At 41.8% G+C, this 21,865-nt stretch overlaps 1 protein-coding gene across 1 annotated transcript in view; it reads right to left on the reverse strand.

The window, feature by feature from the left end:
- Positions 1-204: 204 nt before the first annotated feature.
- FTCDNL1 (formiminotransferase cyclodeaminase N-terminal like) overlaps positions 205-21,865 on the reverse strand; it is a 163,625-nt gene continuing 141,964 nt past the window's right edge. The window contains exon 11 of the mRNA XM_044936977.2: positions 205-388. Within this exon, the coding sequence (XP_044792912.2) occupies positions 351-388 (38 nt within the window). The 3' untranslated portion in view covers positions 205-350. The remainder of the gene's footprint in view (positions 389-21,865) is intronic.

A 21,865-nucleotide genomic window follows, 5' to 3' on the forward strand; every position in this document is an offset into this window, starting at 1 on the left:
GCACGAGTAAAGAGGCCTGGGCTGAGGGCTTGCTGCTGCTGCTGCTGCTAAGTTGCTTCAGTCGTGTCTGACTCTGTGCAACCCCATAGACGGCAGCTCACCAGGCTCGCCCGTCCCTGGGATTCTCCAGGCAGGAACACTGGAGTGGGTTGCCATTTCCTTCTCCAATGCATGAAAGTGAAAAGTGAAAGTGAAGTCGCTCAGTCGTGTCCAACTCTTAGCGACCCCATGGACTGCAGCTCACCAGGCTCCTCCATCCATGGGATTTTCCAGGCAAGAGTCCTGGAGTGGGGTGCCATTGCCTTCTCTGGGGCTGAGGGCTTAGACTGGCTGAATGGTAGCAAGTTGTTTCATTTGTCTCTTGCTTGTTTGAACAGCCTCAGAGTGACTACAATAAAAAAAAAAAAAATCAAGTCAAAACAGAAAACCCAGCTTAGCTACCATGATAATACTCGAGTGATTTTCAGTTATCCTGGGACCATCCCAACAACCCCAAATGATGAAAACATTATTGACAATGAGATAAGGCTGCATGTTTCCATAAAGGCTCTGACTTTCCATTTTATGGAAGTGCTTTTGTTTTAATGGCAGAACTCAGAACGAATCTAGACTTACCAAACCATAAGATTTGTATTCAGGAAATATGTGTTTAGGAAGAACTTCGAATGTTTGCTCTGGAGGGCGTGGGATTCTTGGACGAGGGTGTTTGCGGGCTCTGAAAGCCGGGCTGGCGAGGCGCACATCATTTAAAGATGAACACTGCCCCCTGCTGGCAAGAGGCCACATTACCTCCCGAAAGTACATGTGAGGGTGGAAAAACCACCACTGTATAAAGGGAAAATTCATTGTGATTCTTTCAACTTTTCTTCAGTTCTTAGCTTGACAGCTGAGTTCAGAAGTATTATAACTGCCAAGCATCACTATTGCATTTCAAGACAACTTGGTTTATTTTATTATTCTCAGCTCATTATGATGAACTACCACCCCTGGCAGAAATCCACCTAAATGAAAAGATAAGAGAAACAAAGACAGCCACTGTGGTGACTGGGCTTTTAAGATGGACTGGGGCACGGAAAAGAGAAAACTCTGTAAAAACCGATTTGATAGTTTATAATTCGACTCTAGCCAGTCACAGCCTCAAATGCTAGAGAGAGAATTCAAGATGACAGTTCTCAAAGAGCTCACAGAAGGAGCTTAATCATTTAATTTTCTGTCTGTATCTTTTCCTCCTAAACTGAGCACCACAATAGAGTTGCCAGGGGAAGGGTGTGGAGCCCAGGACTGGGGACTCGGAACTTTAGGAGGGGTTAGAGCACTCTAAGGATACTCCAGGGTGTGGCCCCACCCCAGCTTCCTTCCTGCCAGGGAGCTCTCAGAGCAAAGACTCCAAGAGGAAAACTTGTGGGCAGGTTGCTGAGGGGACATCGGACACACAGGTCAGATTCAGTTCCTGAGTACCCGCTGTAACAGTGGGCAGTGTTTACCAGTTATTCACATAGATTGCAGAGAAGGCAATGGCACCCCACTCCAGCACTCCTGCCTGGAAAATCCCATGGACAGAGGAGCCTGGTAGGCTGTCGTCTATGGGGTCGCACAGAGTCGGACACGACTGAACGACTTCACTTTCACTTTTCACTTTCATGCATTGGAGAAGGAAATGGCAACCCACTCCAGTGTTCTTGCCTAGAGAATCCCAGGGACGGGGGAGCCTGGTGGGCTGCCGTCTATGGGGTCACACAGAGTCGGACACGACTGAAGCGACTTAGCAGCAGCAGCAGCAGCACATAGATTGTCCTTTTAATACTGTTCTATAAATACAACTCTCTGAGGAAGGTATTACCTCAGCCCTTTATGAGTTAGGAAATTTGGAATTGAAAAGATAAAATAGCTTGCTCATGACCATGCAGTCAGCAGGTGGAACAGACCCTGTGCTCATTCCGCTTTAGACATCTGTGGAGTTAACACGCAGCTCTGCTTTCCAAACTTCCCCTGCCAACCTGTGGAAGTTTAGATAGCAATGTGCTGCATGTGGTGATCTAAAAATTCTATTAAATATTCACTCCGTTCATTGATAACATTCCTTGTAGGAAGTCGTTCTGGCCTCCAAAGTACCACCATGCTTTGTAAATAAGAATTGATTCCATATTAAGTGACATTTTATGCCCAAGTTCAGAAAAATTATTATACTTAGAGAACAAATCATATATTCCCTCAAAACATCTTTCTTCTCATAGACACTAACTTTAAATAAAATATGATCATGTCACTCCCCTCTGAAAAGTCTTCATTATTCTTTGGAACTGGATAGTAAAAGGTGTTCAGTGTGAAAAGTATTCTAAAATCAAATCAGTTTAAAGAAAGTTTCATTTTATATTGCACTGTGGGAATACCAATAGCTCTGACAAATCCAACAGTAAGAAAGACTAATTTTGTTGGAACAAACATTTCTCCAACTTATTGAGCCACACAATAGTATATTACTGGAACATTTTTTAACAGATCAAAGAATATGGGGAACACAGTTTAGGGACTATTGGGTTAATGAAAAATTCTAGATTCTTTAGATTGGCACATAAATCTTTCATAAACCAATTCTTGCTCACCTTCAGCTTCTTTTTAACCCTCCATGCAGCCTACAATTGAAACAAATATTTGTTATTTCCTAAATTTATCTTGTTATCTTATGCCTGTGTGTCTTTAAATATACTGGTCCTTCTGCCTGGAGCATCCTTGGACCTCTCTGTCCACAGGGCCACCTCCTAACCATTCTTTCAAGCCTCAAGTCAGCTGTTTCTGTGTGAAGATGCTTCTTTCTCTAACTTCCCCCAGGAAGGTTTAGATACTGCTCCTTCTATATCTGGAACTTTCTGGGTACCTCTTTCCTCTTACTGTAACATTGTGCATTTTTCTCCTTCTCTTTCTCTATTAACTCTTCAGGAAACCCAAAGTATCCTTATTCCCCAGGATTTATCAATGCCTGGGGAATTTGTTCTGAGATTTCCTTCTTTATTTAACTTCTTTCTTTATTCAAAGCTGTCCTATACAAAGTAATTTCATCTCCTCTTTAATATCTTGATAATGTTAATAATGATAATAGCTAATATTTGAGCGCTTAGTATATGCCAGGCTTCACACTAATTATTTTCCATAGATTAGCTTGCTCAGTGATATGAATATATGATCATTTCCATTTTACAAACAAGGAAATAAAGGCACATGGAAGTTAAGTAATCTGTTCAAGTTCATGGAACAGGTAAATAAATGGTCTGTACCCAAAGGATCTGTACACAAAGATTCTCCACATAGTCTCTATATTCTCTTATAACATTACAATATAGGACCTATAGTATTATATTCAACAGGAAAAAAAGTTCATTACAATGGAACTAGAAAAACAAGACATAAGCTTTCTTCCAATTCACCAAGGAAGGGGATAGTGGTTTAGTCGCTAAGTCGTGTCTGACTCTTTCATCCCCATGGACAGTAGCCTGCCAGGCTCCTCTGTCCATGGTATTCTCCAGGCAAGAATATTGGAGTGGGTTGCCATTTCCTTCTCCAGGGCATCTTCCCGACCCAGGAATTGAACCTGGGTCTCTTGCAGGCAGATCCTTTAGTGACTGAGCTAGGAGGGAAGCCCAAGGAGGGGGAAGAATTAAATATTTATAGTGCAGTGAAGGAGGATCACAGAAGAACTAATCTGAAAAAAATCCACCTGTCAAGTTCTTGGGGGAAAATGAGAGCATTATAAAGAAGGTTGGGAATATTATTTATTCCTCAATAATGGAGCAGCCTCCAGAGTTACCTGGAGGGCCAGCTGGGGACTGAACTTGGGGTCAACTGCTGTTCCATCACTGGAGGGAGTGGCATATTGCTGGCAGCTGTGGTTGGGACTTCAGTCATGTGGCCACAACAGCCATGACAACCACCCCACAACTTCAATGTATCTGTCCCGCACCCTGCAGTTTCCCCTTTACAGAAGGGAAACAGGCTCTGAAAGGCCCATGACTGCTCCAGGTTACTCAATCAGTAACAAAGTTGAGCTCAACTCCAGATCTCACCCCAGAGGCCTTCACTCCAGGGAAAAGAAGCTGTCTTTAAAAGCCTGTTAGCCCCAAGCATCCAGTATCGGAATGGGGAGAGAGGAGGGAGGAGGGTTCAGGATGGGGAACACATGTATAACTGTGGCGGATTCATTTTGATATTTGGCAAAACTAATACAATATTGTAAAGTTTAAAAATAAAATAAAATTTTAAAAAAATAAATTAAAAAAAAATAAAAAAAAAATAAACCAAATTATCAAAAAATAAATAAATAAATAAAAGCCTGTTAGCATTTTAGCTGCTTCTGTGAACTTGTATTTGCTCTTGTATTTCTTTTTCTTGAATTTTAGCCTGGTCATTCAAAACCAGACTGGATATCTCTTGAGACAGAATGTTATGCTTTTGTCTATTGGTGTAGAGTGTAAAGTACATCTTCATTGAATACTTGTTCACTGATTAATTAAATGAGGCCCAAGACCAAATGCTAGGTGAAGTGGGTGGACCTCTTGACTATCAGGCTGCTGAAGTTGTTACATCACTCTGTGGGGAACCCTGCCACTCTGTCTCTGATTGGTCGCAAGGCATTCATTAAGTTTCTTGATTTCTCTTTGTCTCCACTGCATAGTTAATAAAAATGAGGATACAGATTTCTCTGAGGGTCCTTCTAGTTCCAAATTTCTAGGGCGAGAGTTTCAACATTGAAGAGAACAGAAATTCCCCCAAGAATACTGACATTACTGGTAAATAATTTGAATTTGCAGTGGTTTGCAGAAGAACTTGAAAGCATGAGTACTGTGTTTCCAGTACATAGCTTGCCCTTAAAAATAAATGAATAAAGAAACAGACAGGCTCTTTTCCTAATTCGTATGCCTGTTGCAAAGGCTTTCCAACCATAAACCAGGCCGTAGGCTTTATATATATCTTGTAGTATGGCTGATGCCACAATTCGATAGTAATAATGCTGTTTTAAACAGGAGCCAGAGATCACAGAACATGCCTTACATTGCCACCACCTTAACACTTGAGAAAGTCCTAACTTTTTAATGACTATGACTGTTTCAGGCAAACTGCTGGGAAAACCTCAGAGATGCCCTTGGTTGCTGGAATCTCTGCTTTAAGCTGAGAATTTAAACTATTAAACTTTCTGTTATGGAAGGAATTGTGTCCCCCACCTCCCCAGCCCAGCAAAGTATACATTGAAACCCTAATTTCCAATGTGACTGCAAGATCTTTAGCGGGTAATTAAAGTTAAATGAGGTCATAAGATTGAGGCTCTAATTCAATAGAACTGATGTCCTCCTGAAAAGAGGAAGAGACACCAGAGATCTCTCTCTCTCTCTCCCCCATCATGTGAGGACACAGTGAGAAGATGACCACCTGGAAGCCAGGAAGAAAGGCCTCAGAAGGAATCAAACTCGTCAACACCTTGATCTTGAACCACCGGCCTCCAGAACTGTAAGAAAATAAATTTCTGTTGTTTAAGCAACATAGTCTATGGCACTTTGTTATGGCGGCCCTAGTAAAATAATATGCCCCCTAAAACCACAGTTTTGTGATAGCCCCTAAAATCACTTCCATTTGTATTTAGTGATTAAATCACAGCCTCTGAGACTTGGCCAAAGGCTATAGGCAAAGAGATGGGGAAATGCCACACAAAGCCTTGTTCATTTTGCCCTTAGACAACTGGTGAGTCCATGCCTGCCTCTTAGCTAGCACCATGGAAGCATGACCACCGGGGCGGCAGATTCCAGAATTTTGTGCTGCTCCATGGGCGCCTGCCTGTCTGTGATGTTCCCCACCTGTCAGCTTACTGCTTTGCCTGTGGACCGAAAAAAAGAGACGGCAGACCATCACTCCCCTGCTGTGCCCAGTTTTACTAATATTCATCCATCCATTCTGTTATTCAACAAACATTTATTGAAGCCTACTGTATGCCAAGCACTGTTTCAGGAACTTGGGATATCGCAGTGAGAAAAATAAGCAAAAATTCCCATCTTCATGGAGTTTACATTCTAATGAAATAACTCCTAATGGAGCAAGAATTCTCATTTATTTTATCTTATTTTAACACTGCTCTTTATTTTTCACAAGTTACCTTATCCTTTACTACAGCAGGTTTCCATCTTTAGTCATTTTCTTGATCTGCTTTCCCATGTCCTTTAGTCCATTTTACCAATAGGGAGGTTGAAGGGCAAAAGGTAATTGAGTCTACTATTTGTCAAGTCTGGAGTACAGAATAACCATCAGAAAGCAAAGCACAAGTGCTTCATAGTCTTAGTTTCCACTAAGCCCTGTACTGGCAGTAAAAATACAAACAAAGTTCCCCATAACCTCTCCATGGGGACCCTTCTTGGCTGATTTCTTGTAACTCTGTTGCACTGGTTCAGACAAAATCAACCAAGGTCATGACAGTGAAATGCATATTGCACGCTGATCCCAGAATTTGAACATGAGTTACAAGCATGAACTCAAAGCCAGAACACAGGATCTACCCTGTAATTATTTTATTTTTGACTACACAAAGTCTCAATCAAATGGCTATCCTGGATTCAAAGCACTATTTTCTGAAAACATCTAGAAACCAACGTATACTTATGTGTAAAATGTACATATTAAATATAAATGATTCAGCAACATGGATCAGATTTTACATACTATAAAAAAAAATCTCTTCTTTAAAGCTGATCACCCTAGAAATTACCTTCATCATATTTACAAATCTGTTTGAAGATTAAATCTTTTTTTTCCCCCTTTACCCAAATCAGTAAACAACTATCAATGTCCCAAGGCTTTATGTTAAAGCAAGAGAATTTCTCTAGGCTGTGGTTAATCACCCTTTGTATTTGTTGTTGTTGTTGTTTTTTCTTAACTCCTCTGACAGTTTTGTCACACTGGGAGCTCACCCTCTCTAAAATTAAGACAGTGACAATAGTATTGAGGAGTATGTGTTTGGGTCAAAAATAAAATGGGGTTTCATTCCAAGAAGCTTATCATACAGAAATTGCCTAGACTTGACCTTCCACCATAGAGGAACAAGTTAGAACAAGCTCTTGGAATGGTTGTATATAGTCAAGGCAATCTGATTATCAAGACAAAGCTTAGTAACCCCCACAATGCAGATGCCAGATCACTAGAGAAATCCAAGTCCTTGACCTTGGAACTCCATGAGGAAGTCAGCATCTGATGTACAGATGAAGCCCAGCCCGAGAGACATTAAAAACAATGTTTGCTGTTCAGTCACCAAGTTGTGTCCAACTCTTCACAACCCCATGGACTGCAGCACGCGAGGCTTCCCTGTCCCCCACCATCTCCCAGAGTTTGCCCAAGTTCATGTCCATTGAATTAGTGATGCCATCCAACCAAACAGACATTGCTTAAAATCACTGGTATTTGGCCATCATACATCAAACTGGCTTGAAAATCATAATCTTTCTACTAAGGGGTTAGATCCTAAGACTAGCAGAGACACTGAACCCTCATTACATATATTGGAAAGTAACCACCAAGAATCACAAGCAGGTGGGTTAAGACCTCCCTTGGACAAGGTGTTCTCTGCATTTATTTTTCTGTGGGAAATTAAATAAGAAGAACTCACTGCTGGGGCTTGGGTTAAATAAATAAATAAACCCCATTCCCAGCTTCCCAATTGTGTTCCTTGTGTTCAGCATCCTGATTACAGATGAGAGTGTTCCTTGTGTTCTGCCAAACAGAGGTCCTTCTTAACTCCTCTTCTCTCCCTCACCTCCACTAACCTGTCGGGTCACCAGGTCAAGTTCAGACTGACATTCTTCTGCATTTTGTCCTCACTGTTGGCATAAGTAACATCCTGTTTCAAATAAGGTTTAAAAAAAAAAACCCTCATAAAGCTCCTTGGACATCAAATGGCTCTTACAAAACAACAATTTGATAAATTAAGTGTAAATGAATCAGAAACATGTGGATCAAGTTTCCCTCAGAATACGCATGGGTTTAAGTATTCAGAGGGAAAGTGCTTGGGAAAAACGTGTTCTGAACCCAAAATGTTTGAAAAATAAGCCCAAACTTCTTTGGCAGTTTCCCCACCCCAGATCAACCCACGTGATAAATATTGGTGTGCGTAGGTATAGCGCAGGGTCACGGGGGGGCTCGCAGCCCCGCCGCCATGACTAATAACTGGTATATGGAGTGAGCCGTGAAGAGGGGCTGCGAGGCTGAGGCCTCCGGCTCGCCTGTGTTCCCACTCACCCCGGGTTTGTTTTTGTTTGGTTTTTCATATGAGAGCAGAACCGTTGTAATGATTTCCACTACCACTCCCCTCCCCATCGTTTTATTCCCATCGCTGAAACCCTCGGGGAGAATCTACTGTGTGTGACAAAGAAATATGTCTTTTCTCTGTGTTACAGACCTTGGATCGCATCCAGGGCCCCCCTTTTCCCCGGAGGCCTGCTCTGCTCGTTTATGATTCGCATTTCATTGCGGTACACTGAACCCGGCAAGAAGTTGTCTGAACCAGCAGAATGGTGAAAGCTAAAAGTAGCAAGCAAGAAGTCTCCATTCTCATTCTGCCCAGAGTCTGCACTGCCAGAAATCTAAAGCCAAATTTGATCTAAAATTTATACAAGCAAAGAGCATCAACACGAGTACACTCCGTCTCTCTTCTCTTCCCCTTTCCCAAGACCCTCTTGACCTGGGAACCTCTATTTTATGTTTAATTTAATTTTGGGTTGCTAATTATCATCTTTTTCTTTTCCCCCACCCTTATTTGATCTTGTCATTCACTTTCACAAGGTCCTTATTTTATTTTTTTAAGCTTTTTAACCCATGAATCTTTAACTTGCAAAACTGAACAGTCAACTTTTGGAATATGAAAACTATGAACTCCAAAGAGGAAGGAGAGGAAGGAGTAGGCACAAGAAGAGAAGTATAATATTTGGAAGGGAAAATTCAATTTAGAAGGTATTAAAATACACCAAATATATTCTATATAGGGAAATAATATATTAGCATTTTTTATATTAGCATTTTTATAAATGCTAGTGAAAGAGTTATAGGAGAGTTTGTTTCTTTGTTTGTTTTTAATGAAGTCATCTCTGATATTCAGATAGGTTAGCTGGGACTACAAAAGAAAAGTACTAATTTTAAGACAGATCTCCTAAACTACACATCCTTTTTTGGGAAGTTATACTGAAATATATTCATGGGGAAGTCTTACCAGCACCTCAAAATAACAAGTACCTCCTCCCCTGTATCCCTACCTTTGTTAAGGATAATGGATAAAGTGACTTCTTTTCACACTCCATGTCCAAGAGGCCATGAAGTGAAAATGTTAGTCGCTCAGTCATGTTTGACTCTTTATGACCCCGTGGACTGTAGCCCACTAGGCTCCTCTGTCCTTGGGATTTTCCAGACAAGAATACTGGAGTGGGCTGCCATTTCCTTCTCCAGGGGATTTTCCCAACCCAGGGATTGAACCAGGCTCTCCTGCATTACTTTACCTTCTAAGCTACCAGGGATGCCCCCAAGAGGCCATTATGAGTGATTATTTGCTAAATGCTTCCTATTTCCTTCACACCTGAGCCCCTCTGCCTGGGTTTGTACAACCACATGCTCATCTGTTTGTGATCGGTGTGTCAGTCCATCATGCACACTACAATCCTAGTGATGTTTTCTTATGCACCCCTTAGTGTGACCCAGCCCTGCTGAAATCCTGCCATGCCTTCCATTCCTAGGAAACTGGTGCTCAAGAGTCAAGGGGTGGAGGGAAGAGAATTGAGTTGAATCTCCCCCCAGAGCTTTTACATTCTGTATTGTTTCTATAATAACTGCCTTTCCTCCCTCTTGATTGGGCATAGTGTCAGGGCTTGCAAGTGAGCTGGAAAGGAATCTGGTTCATTGTGAGGTAGTCACTCTTCCCCTTCCTGCTCACCTCCCCTTCTCCTCCACTCCTCAAAACCTTCTGGCCTTGAAGATGGAGTCTAAACTCCCCAGGGTACAGGAGGCCTTGCAGGAGTGGGGATCCAGCAGCTCTGCCCCAGCTCTGCCCTGCACATACCCTACTGCGGTCACCCATTCTGACTCTCTTTTTTTCTATATTGGTAGTGCCTGCTCTTTTCTCCACCTGAAATGCCCTTTCTTCCCTGACTAACTCCACTTCTCCATCAAGCCTCAACACAAACATTTTTTCTAATCACCTGGGCACACTGGGCCCTTCACATGTCACCTGTCTGTCTCTTTCCCAGAGCAGGACTTCCTGAGGAATGAAACCAGATCTTACCAGTCTTCATTCCCCCTAGAAGATGCTAAATGGTTTTTGAATGACTAGATTCACTCATGTATAAATAAAAAATGAGTAAAAGAAATCACAGTAGTCAGGTCTATATGAGCTGACTAATATGTTTTCAAACAATTTGTACTAATATCTTATTATTAAACAATTAATCCAACCTGGCCACTAAGCTACCAGCAATAACCAGGCTGCCATACAACTGAACTAGTTATTTCGGTCATCTTAACATGCAAATGAGATTTAGCCATTTATTGATTGAGCCATATATGAAGTAAATTCTCTCTCTAAAAAAAGAAGTATATAGCAACTATTATAAATTTAAAATACTAACACATTTACTTATTGAGTACTTACTATGTACTGGGCAGTGACTTACATGTTTTATGTATATTGATTCATTTAGTCCTCAGAAACTCTGCAAGGTACGTGCCTTATGGTACCCACTTAACAGATGAGGAAGATACCTACAGGTACCCAGCAGAACACACACAGCCCATGTTCTCACCCAATAGTTTATATCCTGTCTCTCAGGACACAAATGGGCATTGTGTATTTTTTATTAGAAATAGCAAACAATATTTTCCAAAGGAGAACCATAATTATATTCTCTACAGTTTCCATCCTATATTCAGATCAAAGTGAAACTCTCTTAGTCCTGTTCAACTCTTTGTGACCCCATGGACTATACAGTCCATGGAATTCTCTAGGCCAGAATACTGGAGTGTGTAGCCTTTCCCTTCTCCAGGGGATCTTCCCAACCCAGGGATCAAACCCAGGTCTCCTGCATTGCAGGCAAATTCTTTTACCAGCTGAGCCACAGAGGAAGCCCATTCAGATTGAAAAGGCCTTGCAAATCCCAGTTGCTCTTGTAGTTAGATCCTGTCACTTCCATTGGTCAATTCATTCATAAAACATAACACAGCAAAAGTTGGGGAGATAAAGTTGTTTCTGACTTAACTGATTTTTGCTCCCTTACCCATAAAACTGGTTTTGAGATGACTTTAACTTAACCATTCCCTGGAGAGCAAAAAACTGGGGTGCCCTTCAGCTTTTAGGATACTGGATTCCAAAAAGGGCCAAAGACATGTCAATCAAGGGAGCAGACCCGGAAGCTGGAGTGACCAGGAGAGGCAGGGAGAGGCTCAAGGTGTCTGACGTGGCTGACTATCCACACAGCCTCTTCTCTCAAGACTCTGAACTTTTAAATGAAGGCATTTAAAATAGAGTATTGCCTGTCAATGCTCTGTTTAACCAAGATAGGAAACCAGGTTTAGTTAAAGGAGGTGAAAACCATACTTGTAGCCATGTCATCTTTTGCTATTTCTTTTTGTAATCTTATGTTATAATTACTTTGAAATAACAATAAAAATTAAATCAATAATGGTTCTTCTTTCCTAAAATGTGGGCAGGAGGCTTGTATTCATATTCACTTCCATGGTCTTAACCCAATTCCCAGAGATCCTCAGTTGGGCCTTCTGGTCTACCAGGATACTCTGTAACCTTGTGTACCCGACACTGAATTCTGTGCCCAGCTCCTCAGTGGAAAGCAGACCATTTAACCTTCCTTCGCCTCTATCTCTCCATCTGTAAAAGATGTGAAATAATGCAGGCCACCTGCTTCCTTCACAGGAGAGTGGTGAGAATTAATGATATCAGGTTAATGCTGTCAGCTTTCTGAAGGGTCCAGGGAATTTGGAATGAGAGACCCCGTATGGATATCAGATATGGTTCCCTAATCAAAGGACTTCGGGCTGTCCATATATCTTCAGAATCAGGGGCATTGGAACACCAGCTTTTCTATTTGTTATTTGAAATGGTGCCCAAAAGAGAAGAGGACAAGACATGACGGAAGGATATGACCGAGACAACCCTTCTGGTGACCGTCCATTCAACATCTGTCCGAGGGGAGGTGATTACAGGCTTCAGATTGCCAAGTCCATTATCATTAGCACATTATTTGGTGCTGAATGCATTGAAAGGACAGGTCAGGCCACAAATGTCTTTGTTAAATGGAGAGCAACCCCCACCCTCTTCCTGCCCACTCCAGGCAAGTGTGCTGTGGGGTGCCTTTCTCCCCTCCCCACAACCCTAACTGCACTAGCACCCCATCCTAGGCCCCTACCCCTCATTTAAGAGTTCACAAATCGTTCCTGCTAGTTTAAGCAAAAATGTTCCAAGAGGTAACGGGGCCACGATAATTAATTTTGCTCCTTGACTGGAAGGTGAAAAGCTTTTTATTATGTAAATTATAAATGTCCTGAAGGGAAACTTTATCTCTCTCTCACCAATGAGCCCATCAAGCTGCCTGAATCAGGATTTTTTTTATGTTTATTAGTCTAGGGGGGCCAGTTAGGACGTTTCATGGCTTCTAAGTGCTGACATTTATCTATTGCTTCCAAATAAGCTTAGTGGCAGGGAGCCATGGGCATATCGCTAAATACAGAGGGGTGGGGGGAGAGTCCAACTACAGACAGGCAGTGCAAATGGAGCAAACCTCTGGGCCTGAAAGATGGGTGAGAGCCCACTGCTCCCTGTGCTGAGGGCTTTTGTTTCTCCCTGTATTCCCCCTTTATCCCATCTTGCTCTCTTGTGATTCCTTCTGACCTGTCTAATTTCTGTCTTGGCTAATGATACCCTGGGGTTCTGGACACAGCCAACCCTTCCTCCACAGCCATCATTATCCCTAGCCATACTCTTTAGGCTCTTTGTTTGGGGACCTCTTCACTCTCAAAGAACACTAGAGTTTTTTCCTTCCCTCAGAGGAAAAATTTTATACACTACAATGGTTGCATTTTGTATATCAGCTTGACTGGGCCCCAGTGCCCAGATATCTGGGCAAATGTTATTCTGGATGTGTCTGTGTTTTTGGATGAGATTAAACTTTAAATTGGTAAACTTTGAGTAAAGCAGATTGTTCTTCATGATGTTGGTGGGCCTCATCCAATCAGTAGAAGGCCTGAATAGAGCAAAAGACTGAACTCTGAGCAAGAAAGGATTCTGCAGCAGATGATTTCGGACTTGAATTCCAACACCCACTCTTGGCTGGGCCTCCAGTCTACTGGCCCACCCTGCAGATTCAGGACTTGCAGCCTACAGAAGTCAATTCTTTAAAATCTCTATATATAGATAAAAGATATAGGTGTATACTATTGTTTCTGTTTCTCTGGAGAATCCCGACTAATACGTATGCCTATGAGCATATAGACTAAAACACCACTCCACTCCAAAAGGTTAGGGTATATGATAGTGACCTAACAAGCTTTGAGGACAGGTAAGCTTTGGTGTTCTTATTTGACACAATAACATCTTTTGAACTCTAGCTGGGCTGTTGGGTAACAAGTCCTAGACTTCACAGTACAACAGAAAGCTGATAGAAAAGAGGCAGAGAGAGGTGAGATGAGTGTTTTCTAAACAGTCCAGATTTGAGTGCAGGCTCTGCATCCTTCATTTAGGAAGTAATAACTTATGGCTGATTCATGTTGAGGTTTGAAAGAAAACAACAAAATTTTGTAAAGCAATTATCCTTAATTAAAAATAATTTTAAAAAGAGAAGTAATAAATCTATCTCATTGATGGACATATGGCACAATTTCATAAGAAGCTTATAGGAAGAGTTTCATCTTCCAGCACTACAAAGGTCTAGACAGAGGAGATGAAACAGTGCCTTGCTTTCCTGGAGCTTATAATCTAGTGAAGGATTCAGGTATTAAACAGAAAACACATGTGTGCTCAGTTGAGTCCAGATCTTTGCAACCCTTTGGACTGTAGCCTGCCAGGTTCTTCTGTCCATGAGATTCTCTAAGAATACTAGAGTGGGTTGCCATTTCCTCCTCCAGGGGATTTTCCTGACCCAGGGGCTGCACCTGAGTCTCCTGTGTCTCCTGCATTGCAGGCAGATTCTTTACCCCTTGAGCCATAAAGTCACATGCAAATATATGTCATGATACCTGCTGAATTCCACTAGAGGAAATAAACCTGTTTCATTATAAGTTGAAAGGAAAAGTGAAAGTGAAGTTGCTCAGTCATGTCTGACTCCTTGCAACACTATGGACTGTAGTCTGCCAGGCTCTTCCATCCATGGAATTCTCCAGTCAAGAATACTAGGGTGGGTTGCCATTTCCTTTTCCAGGGGATCTTCCCAACCCAGGGATCAAACCTAGGCCTCCTACATTTCAGGCAGACTCTTTACCATCTGAGCCACAAGGTAAGCTCAAGAGTCAACAGTTTAGAGAAACTGAAAAACAAATCGGAGTTGCCAAAGTTAGGGGAGAGCATTTCAAGTGAAGCAGCAGCAGATGTGGAGCTTTTAGGCAGGGCAGATCTCGATGAAAAGCAAAGGAAAGGGAGTGTGGAGAGTGGAACCCTGGCGTGAGGAGGGGTAGGCAGGGCCAAGCATGCCAGAGCCCGTCTGCCCTGAAGAGGAAGCTGTGTTTTCTCCAAGTACAGTGAAAAGCTAGTGAAGTATTTTAAGCAGAAGAGTGGCATTATCTTAATTTCTATTTGCAAAAATTATTTTGGCTCCCTCTGTGTGGAAAATAGATTGGAGAGTAGAGAGTACATATGGTAAGACCAACATGATGGACATTTTCATTTCCTCTCTTCTCCAACTGGATAAAGGGAAACCTATATTTGCCAGTCCCACCTTGGCTTGTTACCTTGTGGAGAGATTCTTGCTTATAGGGGGATATATTTAATTGAAATATATAATTGAAAAATGGAGAAATAAGAGAGAGAGACATGGGTGAGGGAGGGGGTTGAAAGGAAGGAATTATAGTAAATAAGAACGTTATTTGAGGCTTCTCTCTTTTTATGGGAGCAACTTTCAAGGATAGAAAACCAGTGGAGAAGGAAAGGGGAATTTAAACTATTGTGGATTATGATGAGATCTTTCTATATTTATCAAGAAAAGTAAGTTAAGAATGAAAGTGAAAGTTGCGTCTGACTCTTTGCAATCCCGTGGACTATACAGTCCATGAAATTCTCCAGGCCAGAAGACTGGAGTGGGTAGCCTTTCTCTTCTCCTGGGGATTTTCCCAACCCAGGGATCAAACCCAGGTCTCCCACATTGCAGGAGGATTCTTTACCAACTGAGAACTATGAGGGGAGCCCCAAGTTAAGAACAGGAGTCCTTTATTAATTACTGCTGGTTGTCGGATGGTGCTTCCTTGTGTCTTCCATTCCTCCATGACTGGACTATGTAGGACTTTATAAAAGGGTTGTCACTTTACAAAAGGTATACTTAAGCACCCAACAGATGAGAGCAATGGACTTGGCTGATAGAAGAGGACCTTGGGACCTTCTAGAGGTGGTGGAGACATAAACTAAAAGAAGGAACAGAGCTGACATTTTCCTCAAATCCCTTGTTTTCTCCCCTTCTTCCATGTAAAAACATTTTATCTCAGCATTTAGACACCCAGAGTACAGACTCTAATCCCCAGACTCTTTTAGAGTTGAATATGAGTGACTTTGTGGCCAAATTACAGCTAATGGGATGAGTGCCATTTCCAGAACATACCCCTCAAAGAAAGTGGCATCCCCTCTCCTGGCCCCTTTTCTCCATTTCCACAGGCTGGACTGTGGTGTGCGGTAAACCATCTTGGATGGTAAGGTATCATCCATACAACACACCAGGGGTAGTTGAGCTAAAGACAGAGGCACCTAGAGCCCCCACACTCCATCAGGCCAAGACGGCCAACACTTGGACTAGTGTGTAAGGAAGAAATAACTTTTAGCTTATTTAAGCCATTATTTTAAACCATATCCTAAGTAATACCAGTTGTTTACTAGAGAGCCTCTAGTTCTCTCTAAAAGTTTCCTGTCTCTCCCACTAGAGATGTGGGGGTAAAAAATCAGGGTGGAATCTTCTCACTACCCTGTTCATAGACTGGGGGACTCAGGGATCTCATAACTATGCCCTGAAGGTTAGATAAGCAGCAATTTACAAACTGAATATATATTGTTCTGTACCCACTTCCTTAGCTGTGGTTAATTAAAAATTTAAACACATACGCAACTGAAAAAAATTTTTCCCAGTATTTCTTAAAAAAAAAAAAAAAAAAACAGTTTCAACACTTACAGTGGTAAAAATTTCCAATCAGGCTTTGGAAAATCTCTGCAAAAGACATTCCCACATAGTCGAAACTGTGAAATCCATCATAGAGAACATGATATCTGAGTAAAAGACTCTAGTTTTACTACCAGCCCCACAAGTGACATCACAGGCAGCCTGCCTGAGCACTTTAATGCTCTGTACCTCTATTTCACATTTCAGAAAGAGCAGCTGTTCTAAAGAAATATTGTGAGTATTCGCATCCTAGATACCCGGAGTGAAAGAGGACATCACTGGGCACCTGGTCCAAGCATCCACCCAATGCCTGTTTCCCTGTCATCACTTCCTTGATAAGAAGACTGCCTTCCAAAATACTCAGTCTGTTTCCAGGTGGTAAGGATCTCATTATTATTCAGCTTAGTATGGTTGAATCATACCGCAGTAAGCATTTGCTAAAAACACCACTTTTAGGAATTCCCTGCAGTTCAGTGGTTAGGACTCAGTGTTTTCACTGCCAGAGCCTGGGTTCAGTCCCTGGTCGGGGAACTAGGATCCCACAAGCTGCGTGGCATAGCCAAAAATAAAAGCACCGTTTTTACTCTGTCACACTGCTTTTTTGTGACAATACATGAAAAAGAAAAATCAGCATGGCAAAGTGAAGGGAGGACAGACTCTCCAAGTCAGGCAAATCTGGCCTTGAACTCAGGTCTACCATTTATGTGACCTGGGGCAAGTCACTTAATGTCTTTAAGCTTCCGAGGTTATTGTAATGTGTATTTTAGGGACCACAAATGGTGAAATATACAGGGACACATAACTCCTGTACATAGGACTTAGTTAATAACTAACTTGGCTGTTGTTTTGCTATTACTACATTTATCATTGTCAGTCTTATAGTCACTCTAGGAACTGGCCCAGCTTTGCCACTCACCAACTATGTGACCTCGAGTAAGGTTCTTAATTCTTCTGGGCCTCCATTTCCCCATCTATAAATGAGGAGTGATGGTAATACATCACAAGTTTGCTGTGAAGGTTAAACGTGTAAAACAATATAAAACACTTTGAACTGAGCTTTAGTAATTGTGTTATACAAATGTCAGCTTCTGTAACTATCAGTCAAACTAAAAATTATTAGGAAAGCTCTCAGCTATAAGGTAAAATGAAGATCATGAATGGGGATATTTTGGAACAGTGCCTAAAAGAAAACCTCTTTTATTTGCCCTTTATAGTAAATTTGCTTCTCTAAATATGCTTTTCATTTTGATAATGTTAAGTGTTCTCAACATGAAGCAGTAAGTAGTACAGGGAGCAGGAGACAATCTGGGGTTTAAAGTGGGCAGATGGAAGTCTAATATGTTTAAAGTTCTCAGAAATATTTTAAATAAAATCATAGAAAATGTGCATTTGAGAACCTTCTCTTATCTTACTCCCAATGCTGCTGCTGCTGCTGCTAGCTGAGCTGAAAAGCTCAGAAGAAAGCATGGTTGACAGAGCATGGGAATAGGAGCCTGGTTTCTTTAGGGCTTGGGCCAGGTCTTTCCACCAACCAGCTGGCTGACTTACACTGTATCACTTAACATCTCTGAGCCTCAATTTCCTTATGCAAAGTGAGAGGCTTAATTAAAAGATCTCTAAAATGCCTGGGATTTCTCATTTTAAGATTCCATGTGAACCTGCTCAGATACACATTTGCAGGCAAACAGTCCTGCCTAGTTTTACGGAATACTTTCCAAGGTGACTTATTCCATATCCTATTAAGTAATCTCAAGGTATTAGAGTGCTGTTTGTTTGTTTGTTTGTGCTGCTGCTGCTGCTAAGTTGCTAGAGTCGTCTCCGACTCTGTGTGACCCTGTAGGCGGCAGCCCACCAGGCTCCTCCATCCCTGGGATTCTCCAGGCAAGAGTACTGGAGTGGGTTGCCATTTCCTTCTCCAATGCATGAAAGTGAAAAGTGAAAGTGAAGTCGCTCTGTCGTGTCCGACTCTTAGCGACCCCATGGACTGCATGCAGCCTACCAGGCTCCTCCGTCCATGGGATTTTCCAGGCAAGAATACTGGAGTGGGGTGCCATTGCCTTCTCCTTGTTTGTTTGTAGAGACCTATAAATGCAATGGTACTGTATCAGTCATAGTAGGTTAGGTTATGCTATGATAACAAATAATTCCAAATATCTCAGTGGCTTTCAATAACTCCGTTTTGTTTTTACTAACACTATATGTCAGCTGTTGCCCTGCTCCACATCTTCATTTCAGGACCTAGGCTGAAGAAGCAGCCTCTATCTGGCAGTTGCTGTTCTTCTGGAGAAGGTGGCTCTTAAAACTACGGCATGGAAATTATACACATCACTTCTACCTATGTTTTATTGGCTAAAGCAAATCACATGGTTTCTCCTGACTTCAGCAAAGAGGGTATGACTAATTCATCCACCCGTGGGAAAAAAAAAAAAACACAGTTGGCGGAGAAAATAGAGTATTTGGTGAACACCAGTACAATCTATGACAGAGGTCAATGGAGAATTTATCTCCTGAATTGGAAAATTACCTGTCCCTAAAAGGAAGGAAAAAGAACTCTGTTGAAGGCAAACATCCATACAGGAGTATTTGGAACCCAAGAACATAAAGGTAAGGACACTCACTTCTAGGAAAACTACTAGTGGAGGAAGCAGTTGTCTATTTTGCTACTTTGTGAGAAAAATAAATGCCAAACAAATACGGGGGCTGGGGGAAATAAGGAATAGGGTGCCGATGGGGATGCGGAGAGAGAAGAGGAGCTGGGGAAACCCAGTCTTGGAGAGACGACACCATTTTCTGCAGCTCCAGGCGGCTCCAGCTAAGGACTGCGTGCAAGCAGAGTGTGAGTGCTAAGGGTGCCAGCAAGTACATAAAAGGCAGAGCAAGAAGGATCAACATGTTTTGCTGCCATTTCCAGGAAAGGGATGGTGTCCCCAGCAGCCTCCCACAGTAGATGACCAGAAAAAAAAGCAAACACAAATAACACTCATTGAAACTCTGAGTCGTGACTACTGTGTTTCATAGCACATCCTCCTTCAAATCCTGGCTGCGAACCAGCCCAGCCACTTGAAGCAGCGCTGGCAGCGTGCTCTCTCTCTTGGCACTGGGTACACATGGCAGCTGGATGGCTTGTAGTCAGTGCAGTTTTGCAGCTGGTGGTGGTAGCAATTGGCAAAAACTAGCTGTCCAGATGGGCATTAAATTTTCCTTAATGTTTATAATATGTCAAAAGAGAATAATCCTATGTCAAAGTGGCTTACAAGAACTTTGTCTCAGGAGCTTACAGAAATTCCTTTATGACAAGATGGAGGTTGCTTTATTTCGGCTACATATGTGAGTCCTCTTCCCTTATATTAGGTCCAGGTACTCCTCCACAATGGAATCTCCTTTAGCTAAGAAGGGCTTTGGTCGTGGGGAGGGGGCTCTCCAACAGATTCTCTTTCTCAGGTTTTCCACAATTCATTGATCATTAGCCAACATGTAGCAGTACAGTCACAGGATTTGAACTGAGGGTCCAAAAGGAAAATAATGTTTGATTCTGGAATTGTTATGTTCCTCAGAGGGACCAGTAGCGTTCAGGTAATGTTATAAAATTAGGAGTAAAAAAATAACTGTGTTGTATAGAAAAAAATAGCACTGGGAAAAATATTTTCAGATACATAAAACAGGCAAGGAATGAATATCTGAAACATGTATTTTAAAATCACTATAAATCAATGAGAAAAACAAAGCAACAGCAATCGGTTTTTAAAATATGCTTATGGTATAGCATGCATCTCATAGAAGAGGAGATTACGATGACTTGTACATTATGAAATGATGATCGGCCTTGTTAGTTTTGTGATCAGGGAAGAAAAGCAAGATACCATTCTCACCAAACGCATTGAGAACAAACTAAAGACTGTTTCCATCAGAGGTGGCAAGCTTGTGAGTCAAGGTAGCCCCCGTACCACATACACTGCTGGGGGAACAGCCAAGTATACAAAGCAGTGTGACCGCTTTGGAGGATAACCTCTCAGTAGCCATAAAAGGTCAATGCAAAAGGCCTATCACTCAGAAAATCCTTCTTCACCTCGACCTCCTTCTCCCACCCTCATGCAAGAACGTTCACAAGTACGCACAGGAAGGTTATGCATTGATATTCATGACAGCAGTACAGCTCAAAGGCTGGTCCTTGAACCGCCAGCCTCAGAGTTCTGAGAATGTTTACCTTAGCATGTCTAATGCTTGTTAAAAATGGGACCGGTATTCCATCCCACAACTTCTGAATTACAGTATGTGGGGGTGAGGCCAGGAATCTGTTTTAACAAGCCCCTCTGGTGATTCTGACATTTATGAAACTTTGAGCAGTACTGTGTCATAACATCGTTTGTAATGGAGGAAAAACGGAAACAATTTAAGCTCTCATCATATGCTAGGGCTTATTTATATTTTAGAAAATCAGCTAGCAGTTTAAAAGAATGAGGTTGATACATGCTGATCTAGAAAAATATCCAAGATAGACAATATTGTAGAATCAGGTGCAATGTATAGTAGTATTTATGTTTTTTAAAAGCTATAGAACAATATCATGTATTTCTACATACACATTTCTACATATATATGTATATATGTACATTGTATGTATACATGTAAACATTCAGCAAAATGTCATATCAATTGATAATAGTGGTTATTCTGGAAAGGGTTTGGGATTGGAACAGCAGTCAAGAAAGACTATAGTTTTGGGGGAACTACATTCAATATATTATCATAACCTACAGTGGAAAAGAATCTAAAAAAGAATATGTACAAACACACACACAAATATATATGTATAACTGAATTACTTTGCTGTATCTGAAACTAACACAGGATTGCTGCTGATGCTGCTGCTAAGTCACTTCAGTCGTGTCCGACTCTGTGTGATCCCATAGACGGCAGCCCATTAGGCTCCTCTGTCCCTGGGACTCTCCAGGCAAGAACACTGGAGTGGGTTGCCATTTCCTTCTCCAATGCATGAAAGTGAAAAGTGAAAGTGAAGTCGCTCAGTCGCAGCCTACTCTTAGCGATCCCATGGACTGCAGCCTACCAGGCTCCTCCGTCCATGGGATTTTCCAGGCAAGAGTCCTGGAGTGGGGTGCCATTGCCTTCTCTGTAAATCAACTATATTTCAATGAAAACTTTTTAGAAAGACTAACCTTTTGTCATTTGATTTTTTTGTAAGGGCTTAGATGTGAACTATTTGTAAAACTATCTTTCTAGCTGGAGATCTGGGTCCTAGGCCCAACCTGGGCACCATCTAATTTCATCATCTTGTGCACATGTCAGCTTCCTCAGGCTTCAGCTTCCTAAACTGCCAAACCAGGAATCAGACCAGTCAAGTCCAGAGTCATTTTATCCAGCTTTATCTTGCTACAATTTTTGTCAGAGTTGTCTGAATATGAAAATTAGGTTGCATAATATATTTGACCAAAGAAATAAAGGGAAGCATGCATATCTATGTCCCTTGAGGAATGAGT

This window comes from Bubalus bubalis, chromosome 2 (assembly GCF_019923935.1).
Source record: "Bubalus bubalis isolate 160015118507 breed Murrah chromosome 2, NDDB_SH_1, whole genome shotgun sequence".
Taxonomy (NCBI): domain Eukaryota; kingdom Metazoa; phylum Chordata; class Mammalia; order Artiodactyla; family Bovidae; genus Bubalus; species Bubalus bubalis.